The sequence below is a fragment of the Citrus sinensis genome, chromosome 2 (genome assembly GCF_022201045.2).
Source record: "Citrus sinensis cultivar Valencia sweet orange chromosome 2, DVS_A1.0, whole genome shotgun sequence".
Classification (NCBI taxonomy): Eukaryota; Viridiplantae; Streptophyta; class Magnoliopsida; order Sapindales; family Rutaceae; genus Citrus; species Citrus sinensis.
The window spans coordinates 10,516,950-10,527,717 of record NC_068557.1 but is presented as its reverse complement, the minus strand read 5'-3'; the positions used below and the strand labels follow the sequence as shown (position 1 = coordinate 10,527,717).

Here is a 10,768-nt window from a genome sequence, read left to right as displayed (position 1 = left end):
CACCGTTTGACAATTTTAAGAGTCCAAGATTTTATGATAGAAATGAACTTTGCAGTTGAATAATTAAACCACTAAAATGGGTCTAAGTGTCCTAACAAATCAAAACAATATAAAGTTTTGAAATGGGTCCTTGTTTGTTGGCCTCTCTCTAACCTGAAGGCTTTTTCTCTCCTCCATTTTATCCCATTATTATTGACAAAAAGTCAAAAGTTACAAAGGTGGTCCATCACTTTCTCATGTGATCATGTTGTGAATTTTTAGATGTTGAATATGCTAGTTTATTTCTTACACTTCCATTAATGTCAATTCATATATTGTCAGCAAAAGCTTAAAAAATTTAGTTGTTAATAAGTTGTAATATATATGGTGATCAATTGAATGGTTAGATTTAAGACTAAGTAAATAGTATTGGTACGATGACTGTTGTTAAATCTAATGATCTACTTGCAATGCTCATGTTAAATTTTTATACAAAATGGCAGATTAATGACATATAACATATCCTAGTGCATTCTTATTATATTTTTTATTTTGAACGGGCTGGACTTGGGCCGAGCCTTAATGGCTTTTGATCGGCCTTTAGCGGAAAATATCGCTCTACCATATGCTGGTTAGGCTTCATATTAAAAAAAAAAATTGATCAACCATCAATATGAAACACCTACCATTAATCCTAAGATTGGGGCCATTAAACTTCAAACTAATGTAATTTAAAGCTTAGGGAAATGAACATGAAACATGGAATCATAAACTTGCAATAAATAAACCATTGCAATAATGGACCAATAAATATGAAACAACTTTCATTAATCTTGAAATCATGATCATTAAACTTGAAACCAGAGGAACTCGAAACTTTGGGCAATGAACATGAAATATGGGATCATTAACTTGCAACCCTGACAGCGATGCAGATTATGGACTAATAAATATAAAACATCAACTATTAATCATGAAATCAGGACCATTAAACATGAAACTAAGGAAACTTGAAACTTAAGGTAATAAACATGAAATATAGGATCATTAACTTCCAACCCTAACGGTGGTGCAAATTATGCCGATAAATATGAAACACCAACCATTAATCTTAAAATAAAGACCATCAAACCTGAAACCAGAGAAAGTTGAAACTTTGGCCAATGATATGAATTATGGGATCATTAACTTGCAACCTTGAAAGTCATGCAATTGTGGACCAATAAATATGAAACACCTACCATTAATCTTGAAATCGGGACCACTAACTTGAAACCAAAGAAACTTGAAACTTTGGACAACGAACATTAAACATGAGATCATTAACTTGCAACCCTAATAATAATGCAGGTTATGAACCAATAAATATACAATAGCACCATTAATCTAGAAATCAAGACTATTAAACATGAAACCCGTGGAACTTGAAACCTAACGCGATGAATATGAAACAAATGATTATTAACTTGTATCCCTGAAAGTCATGCAAATTATGGACTAATAAATATTAAACACCTACCATTATTCTTGAAATCATGACCATTAAAATAGAAACCAGAGTAACTTGAAACTTAAGGCAATAAACATGAAGTATAGGATTATTAACTTGTAACCCTAACAGTGATGCAAATTATGAACCAATAAATATAAAACTCCTACCATTAATCTTGAAATCATGACCATTAAATATGAAACAAGTGGAACTTGAAACCTAAGGTTATGAATATGAAACAAAGGATCATGAACTTGCAACCTCGAAAGTCGTGCAAATTATGGACCAATAAATATGAAACATCTATCATTATTCTTGAAATTAGGACCATTAAAATCAAAACCAAAGTAACTTGAAAATTAGGTTAATGAATATGAAACACAGGATCATTAACTTGCAATCATCAAAATCTTACAAATAATGAACCAATAAATATAGAACTTCTACCTTTGATCTTGAAATTGAGTTCATTAAATTTGAAACTAATTTTTTATTATTATGTGGCTTTTACTACTAAAATAATTATTATTTTAGTATTATTTTATTTATTATATTTAAATAATATATTATTTATTATTATTATTTAATTCCCAATTATTATTATTATTATTATTATTATTAATAAATGTTTGTAGCAGCCAAACAATTGCTATATATTTTTTATTTTTCTATTACTTGCATGTATGTGATACATGTATGTTTAGTAGCCGTGCCCTGCCGATCACCTATTTACCTATACGGCCGGTCCCTGATCACATCAAGTCAGCAGCAAAAGCCACTAAATTGTTACAAAAGATCAGATCATAATATTAGAAAACTAGCTACTTGTTTACAGATAACATATACAAATTAACAGCCTATTCTTGACTTGCTACCGACAAAAAATATTTGTTTTGTCGTCTCGACTCTTAGCTTCATTTCTGCAAGCTGTCCAGCCAATCCAAACACATCTATCTGTCTCAATCAGCTGTTAATTTGATTGGTAAATTTTTATTTTATTATTTCTTGAGTACTTGGACTCATGCATCCACCACTTGTCATCGGAGATTAAACTACTTCAATTATTCAATACTTAATTTACTAACTTGGCTACTTGCTATATATATACATATGTCTATATATAATAGATATATACACTTAGAGTCCACACTTTGTCGGAAGCTTCTTTGATCCGCTGCTGCTTTCTGGCTAGTCTTCCTTCATTTTAACAAGGCTTTTGCCACAATAACAACATCGATTAGCAACTGATAAAGATGGTTCATCAATTAAGCAAAAAGAATGAGATAATTAAATTTGTTGGAAATTTTTTCGATTTGAGCTGTAAACATATTCAATAATTATGCTATAAATATACGCAGAGCTTTAGTATCACCAACGGGGATATTGTTGTTGATCTATAACAATATGCTAATTGTACAATTATTTGCAGTATTTAACTTTTTTTCTTATGTACAGTGTAAACGGTGTTCCTAAGTTCTTACAAAAACCTACTATCAACGCCTAATATGGAAATCACAAGCAATACTTTCATAATCACAGATAAAGACTCGAACTCAAACCCTCCACCATTTGTTGGGGATAAACTTATTGTTTACAGTTGTTTGTTTTACGTTTTAATCGTAAATGTTAAGTATTTTTACAAGGCCTTATAAGTAGAATAGTTTGAAGGTTATGTATGTTTTATCTTTTGTAAGTTCTCTAAAAATGAGGTTCTTACCGAAACAAATAAAGTTCAGCATGACATGGGAATGCTCTGATAAGGATAAAATCTCATTTAGTCACTATATGTTGAGATTAATACCCGTTTAGTTCCTATATTTTTTAAAATAACTCAAAACATCCCCGATGTTAAATTATTAGCACATTTCCTCTTATTTTTTGTTGCTTTTGGCTTGATTTTTACAATATTACCCTCCTACAACATTTTTTTTGGACATTAGTAAAATGAAAAAAAAATTAATTATCAATTTAATCTCAAAAAATAAAATAGAAATAAAATTAATATATGTTACTTTTTTTGGAACACACTGCTGAGGAGTTAATATATTAATTATTTTTTAGTAATGTCCAAAAAAATAGGTAATTTAATTATTTTTACAATAATTTTTTTTGGGACACGTGTAAGGCTTTCACAAAAATTAATAGATATTCTTTTTGTTTTCATTTTATTTTTGAGGTTAAATTGATAATTTATTTTTTTATATTAATTTCATAAAAAGAAACATTATTGTAAATTGGTAATATTGTAAAAGTAAGTAAAAAAAAACAAAAAGTAACAGCAGGGATGTGAATAATTTAAAGGTATGGATGTTTTGAGGCATTTTTAAAAATATAAAGATGAAATGGATACTAACCTTAAAATATAGGAATAAAACGAGCTTTTACCCCTATGATAATATATGATGTACTACAAATAAAGAAATATGTATATGCACCTATGTACATGTTCGCATATCACTTTCATTAATTTCTAAAAGAATTACTATTTGAATGTACTTATAATAGTTCCAAGCCTATCTATCAACTAAGATTAGAGGATGCAAGTTATTTAAAACTATTTACATGATTCTTGTGTGTTTGTGTGTGTTTGTATAAAATTTTCGCTGCAAGGAATCAATAACTTTATATATAATTCCCATATATACTTCCTAGTTTTAATTATTTATTTCGAAGCGTTAGGTGCTCTTCCATTATGTTATTATTAGTTCCTAGCAGAAGAATGAAGGTCTTATATGAGATGTACACACCACGTTATCGATGCATCCACCCAATAATATTTTGAACAATATATACTAAATTTTAAAATATCCAATATATAATAAAGAATAAAAATAATTATAACTATACATGATCTTTTATTATTGGATGGTCCCATAGGCGGACCAAATGAAGTCCCTCCTTGTGAGCTTTTAAATTGTTTTAAGAATGGCCAAATTCTAATTTATAGCACCTTCTAATCTAAGTTTTCAATTTTAAAGAGAGTAAGTGATATTTCCATCCATACATTTTGTTAACCCACCTAGCTTTTAGAAAAATGATTATAAAAGTTTGCATAGTTTTTTAAAATTTCAAATAAAAAGAATTTTAGAGAAGTAATTAATTGAATCTATCTTTTTTTAATTTTATATAATTTAATTTTATTTGACCATTTTACCCTTATAAAGCACCAAAATTTACTTTAACTTCAATTTTTTTTAATTTTTATGCAACATTCATTATTTTCTAAATGATTTGTCAATGCTAATTTATTAGTATGATTATTAATCTTTAATTAAACTAACATAATGTCTTTTGGTTTTATACTCATGTAAATGATCAAATTGTCAAATTTATATACTTTACATGTAGAGTACTAAATATTATTAGATTTTATTTAAAAATGTTAGATTATAAATCATAAATATAAGTCACAAAATTAAATACTTAAACTATTAGATACAAGAACATATATTTATTAGGACAATTTGTTCATTTTATGTCATAAGGGTATAATAGTCAAATAAAACTTATGTTAAAGCAACTTGAATGATTAATGATTGTCAGACAAACTAAAGTAAGAAAAAAAAGTTATGAGAATGATTTAATTAATTAATTATAAAAATTTATTCTTGTTGTAAATACTTTTAGAAGTCAGGTGGATTTACACAAAAAAGTGTGATCAAAATATCCCCATCATTTAAAAGAAAAAATTAGGGTAAATTTTGAATTACCTCCCCTTAAATTGACTATCTTTAAATCATCCTTTTTATTTTAAAAAAAACTCAAATTACCCTATATTTAGTCAAAAGATAAGAAAAACTGGATGGGGGTTGATTTTTTTTTTTTTTTTTGGTCTACTTAACAAAAGTGAAGGGTAAATTCGGATTTTTAAAAGTAAAAGGTAACTTGGAAGATAACTAATTAATGAAGGGAGTTATGCGAAATTAACCTTTTTTTCTTTTAAAAATGCATGGGCTATTTTTTTTTTTTTTTTGAGAGGATGGGCTATTTAAACTATATTGAAGTGTTTTAGACTTCTTAAAATTTGGTCTTAACAGATGGCTAGAGCTATTACGTCCCAATTTTTATCTCATCAAGCCCCATTTCTAAATACATACTATTAAAATTATTTTCTTATTATTTCTAATGATTTTCACATTCTAATCAGTAACTTTTCGTTTATATTATTTAAACAGATAATTCTTATCTTTAATTCGTCTATGTTAGTCATTATTTATATCCATTTATGTTTAATGTTTCTCAGTTTCTTAGAAACTTAATATCTCTTTTTTTATCATTATCTTTTATCACTAAAAAGGAAAATTTCTTCTCTAATTCTAATTTGATCAGGATGAGAGAAGAAAAAAAAATCAACCCAAATCCCTGATCCGTAGGATTAAGCATGGGATTGGATTAACTTTGGGATTAAATATTTTATCCCATGTTTGGCTACTTTCCTTGGATTGGATTAGGGAGGACTAAATTTAAATTTAGTCCTTAAATCATGGGATTAACAATCCCAATTTATAAGTGGGTTTAGATGGGATTAGGATAAGAGAAAAAGATTTATTCATATTTCTTTCATAAATAACAGTATTTTTTACTTGTAACCTAAAATTTAATTAATTAAACCTAAAATTTATTTAATTAATTAATTATTTTATTCATGATTTACTTCAATTTATTTTTTATTTTGTTTTTATAGTCTAATTAAATTGGTACTTTTACTCCAATAAAATTAACTATTTAATAATTCGTTATAATAATTGATTTTATTAAATTTAATAATCACCAATGTAATATTAAAAATAATCATGAAAATTAATAATACAAGTAAATAGTTGATTTTACATATACATTATTTGCTAACTTTTGATAAAATAAAATATATCTAAAATATCTAATAAAAATTAATTAAATAATTAAATAGTTCTATTAATTTATATTTGTTTATTATAATTATGACTACCCAATAACTAATTTACTACATATTTAATGCTCTTGTTAATTACTTTTAAATTAATTTTAATTATTACTCTTAAATATTCATAAATATTTTTTTGTATTTAACTATGATTTAACATTGTCCAATCCGATATTGTACCAAATATAATACAACTCATAATATAATCCAATTTAATTCAATCTAATTTAATCTAGTCCAATCCAAATAATTAATCTAATCCAATCCAATCCAATCCAGTGTGCCTAATAGACTTTAACGCAACCATTGCTGCTAACGTACAACTGTCGTTCTTTGTTTTTGTTGTCATCTTATAAAATTAGTTTAACTGCAGTTATATTAGGCCCACCAGTGGATGGTCCTATTAAATCTATCCCACATAAATTTTCTCTCCTAGCAGACATTAGCTCCCACAAAATACAAACTCTCAAGCTATTCTCCAAAAACCCTAGTCAATTTTCTATACCACATCTTAAATATGAAACTTATTATTTTTGCAAGTAGAGCTATATTACAAGCTAGGTTGCCTTTCTAATTTGACTTTTCAACAAACTAAAATTAATTAAATGTGCTTGTTTTAAGCCCTCATCAGTTTTATTAATCGTACGATTTGTAAACTTTATGTCATTTGCCCCTTCAGCTATGACATGTTTTAAGTTTGTGCATGAAGCACGATGGACTCGACCGACCGTTCCAAAAAGTAAGGACAACATCTTCATTAACTAGTTAGCTATCAATAACAACCGGACTATAATTCCAACTCAACTTGGACCCCTCTATCCTACCTGGCAGCAACAGAATAAATTGTATTAGTTAAGAAATAATATTGATACAAAACATTATTATTTGTGATGGTAATTGTATTCGAAATGTGCTTAGCATGTAGTTTGCATTTGCATAATTGTGCTAGTACATTATTAACTTTTTGTAGCTTATTATTAGTTGTAGTGGCATTAATTGTCTAAATGCTACATGTATTGACTGATGTTACCAATGTTTCTCTTTTCCTCTTCAGTTCTCTGTTTAGACTTCCTTTTAGTTATTGTTTTCACAATTGCCTTTTCCCTCAGCTCCGCTCTCTCTGCCTATGAACGATTAGCAAACAAGATAGAAAATAATAACTTTAATTAATTATACCCATGTACTTATCTCTTATACATACTCCAATCAACAAATCCTACGTTACCACCTAGCCCCATCTTCCCACATCACATTCCCCGATTTCTGGGATTATTTTATATAAGTCTTTGTGTATATATCTATACACACACACACACACACACACACACACACACACGTAAACAAAACTTAGTGGTCGCAATGGCATCTGATTAAATCTAATTATGCCAACTTAATTTTGTTTTGTGTTAATTTTTCTTTACCGAGATTACTATGCACATTTGGGATTTGACCATTCAGCACATTGATGTACCTGATTATTGGTTTTCATGAGTTTCTTCAACGACCCAAACTGAGCGCAGCATCAACGTCGAGTCTCCATGCAAACCCTCCACACTCCATTCTCCAAATATCACAAGGTATTATCTTCGAGTACTTCTCATTCTGCCACGTGTACTCTACTCTAACCCTGCACGTTAACGAAGTGAAAAAACGCGGCAACTTCACTTTCATCACCAACGAAACCATCACTACTACTACGCTCCCAGCTGATACGACGACGTCGTTTTCTTTCCTCACCATCGTCACCATCTTCTTGTACGCTTCATTCACCCACATAACCTTATAACTTAGGCCATCCGATACAAACCCCGGACACGTGTCGTTCTCTAGATTCTTCATTATCTCCACGTCCTCGCGACTCCCAAACCCTCTCCCTTCTTCCATGCATACCCCCGACGCGCTCTCCACTGTCACCCATGACTCCACCACCACCACCGTCTGATCTCTCACCATACCTCCAAACCCTAGCCACATGTCCGTCTCTCCTTCATTCGTCCTTGACACCTGCACGTTTTCTCTTCCCGTACAACCACCAGTGTCGATATTGCACCACCAAGATTCTGATGATGATCTTCTCGTTGAATCCTCCGAATCGTCGACAGCTTTCTCTTTCTCAGGCAACAACTGTAACGTCACAATCTCATCTTTACTTTCACATCCTCCATGATCAGCTTTCTTGTTCTTTCTTGATCTGTAACTATAATTATTCTTTCGAACCCTAACGTATTTTCTTTTAGATCTCTTACTACTAATCACCAGGTTCTTGTTGTCACTTAACAAGTTACCCGAACCAGTACTCCCTCCGGTCATCGGTTTCGGTGCAATCGGACGGAATCCGAGCATCATCCGATCGATACCCGTTCTATCATGCGCACCACCTGCGCATCTTAGCATGCACCAGCTCCCAGTCCCACTACCACACCCTTTACCTTCCATTTCAGCTCTCTCTCTCTCTCTCTCTCTTTCACTTTTGCAGAGACACTGAGAAAGGAGAAAAAGAGAAGCTCAGATAGCAGTCATGATCATGCAAAAGAGTACATACATTTGCGATAGCACCACGTGTCTAGGGCAACACTCGCAGCTGTAGGGAGACCTCTCTATTTTCATGGGACCCACTCCCAAAGTAGCATGATCCCACGTAATCGAACGTTAGCCCTGGTCCCACGTCTCAGCCATTGAGAAATCAGAACGTACCCAGCACTGGCCGACAGAATGGTACACCTGGGCTTTTTTGTCCTTGAGAATAACGCGCTGTTGCTGTTGTGTCAAATTTTTAAAATAAAATAAAAATTGTAAATGAAAATACTTTTAGGGAGCTTCCAGAAAGTGCAACGTGGTGGACTCTTATTACCAGACAACATCTTCATCTTGCTACCAAAACAACAGGTGCCTTTAATATTCCACTCTCTTTTACGCGCGTGGAGAACATTGTACAGTCACTTCTTGCCGCACGTTTGTTTCACGCTCGTGGTTCAGAGTGGGGTGTATGGCGTTGGTTGCATAAGCCGATGAGGACGCGTGGATGGTCAGATGAAGACGTGGATCTAGGGAGAGATTTGTAGCGTCATTTGATGGGATTGGCCGCCACGTGGTACTATTATTTTGGGCTTATCGGTTTGATATTCGTTTCCTGAAAATTTTCTTTGTTGAAATTTATCCAATCACGTGCGACTTCTTTAATTTCTGAGAACAAATGGTCCAATCATCATTCATTAATCTTGAGGGGATATGATTGGCCTATTCCGACCAATTAGATGGGAGTCGAAATATATTAATAAGATACATGGCATGATATCGTTGTTCATTTGGAAAGGGTTTTGAACCCAGCGATTCCCAGTTGAATGATTGAATTTTATGTATGGAAAATGATTTGGGAACTCAACATTAGCTAGATTTTGATAAAAACTCATTTAAAATAACGTCGTTTGTAGGTGAGGTATAAGACCAAAAAATGAAAGAATTAAACTCAGACAAAACAACGTCATTTTATTTATTTCAACTTAAAAAAAGATATTATAAAAAATTTACAATTCATTATATATTTTTCTTCTGTGTGATTATACCAATCAGCGGTCTATCATCGCTCGATTAATGACAGCACCGCAAGAGATCTTACTAGCTATCAATCGAGCCAGTCAGTACCTATTATAGAACATTAAATATTTTGCCAACCCATACCTAAATTTCTTTTCAGATCAGCATCAACCTTAATTTCTTTGCTGACGCTTAGACAGGAGATTGTTTATTTCATTAGCTTGTTTTACAATACGTCTCGGCTCATCACTAGCGACTTTTCCCTAGGGATAGGATGCTTTCTGATTGAAATGAGATTCTTTAATTGGCTGTATAGATGTACGTACGTATCAGGCTGCTCATCCTCTGATTCTTCTTGACAAATTCTCACAATATCATGTAGCGTGCATGAACCGTCCTTATAATTTTATTATTGGATCAGTAAGTTGCTATAGCTCAGGTACATTTATAAATTATAATGATGTGCTTTTAAATTGTAAGATTTTATTGATTGTAACCCTTTTGTTCTCTTTCAAAATAACAACTATTTTTTATTTTTTTACCCCCGAAAGTTGTGCTTGGTTTGGAAAAAAAATTCGTTTGGTTGTAACTGTTATTATTTCATGAGTAAGGGCTTAGAAATTTACCATCCTTTATTAATAAGTTTAGTTGTTTTTAAGGTAAAATTGTAACATTTAACAATAATAAAAGTAACGAATGTCATTCTCTGATTTAGATATAAGAATATAAAGAGCAATTGGAAGTTAATGTCTAACCTTAATGGTTAAAGCACAATTAATTTATTAATCGTTTTATTTTAACTTTGTAGATCAGATCCATAATGAGGATATATGCTATAGGTACAAATTGTCTGCAACGGG

The 10,768-nt window shown here is 31.0% G+C and overlaps 1 protein-coding gene across 3 annotated transcripts; it reads right to left on the bottom strand.

Annotated features, from left to right (window-relative positions):
* Positions 1–2,254: 2,254 nt before the first annotated feature.
* On the bottom strand, positions 2,255–8,916 carry LOC102614992 (uncharacterized). 3 transcript variants are annotated; one of them, XM_006469935.4, is made up of 2 exons: positions 7,846–8,910; positions 2,255–2,684 (listed from the first exon to the last, which is right to left on the bottom strand). In XM_006469935.4, exon 1 carries the CDS (start codon positions 8,808–8,810, stop codon positions 7,872–7,874), a length of 939 nt encoding a protein of 312 aa, XP_006469998.1. In that variant the 5' UTR covers positions 8,811–8,910; the 3' UTR covers positions 2,255–2,684; positions 7,846–7,871. The 3 variants fall into 3 exon arrangements, with proteins under 3 accessions (XP_006469998.1, XP_024951373.1, XP_052291510.1); XM_025095605.2 differs by lacking the exon at positions 2,255–2,684 and adding an exon at positions 6,542–7,198 and having other exon boundaries at positions 7,846–8,916; XM_052435550.1 differs by lacking the exon at positions 2,255–2,684 and adding an exon at positions 7,235–7,498 and having other exon boundaries at positions 7,846–8,916.
* Positions 8,917–10,768: the final 1,852 nt, after the last annotated feature.

Coding starts and splice junctions, on each gene's coding strand:
- LOC102614992 (XM_025095605.2), bottom strand. CDS start 8,810: ATGGAAGGTAAAGGGTGTGGTAGTGGGACTGGGAGCTGGTGCATGCTA.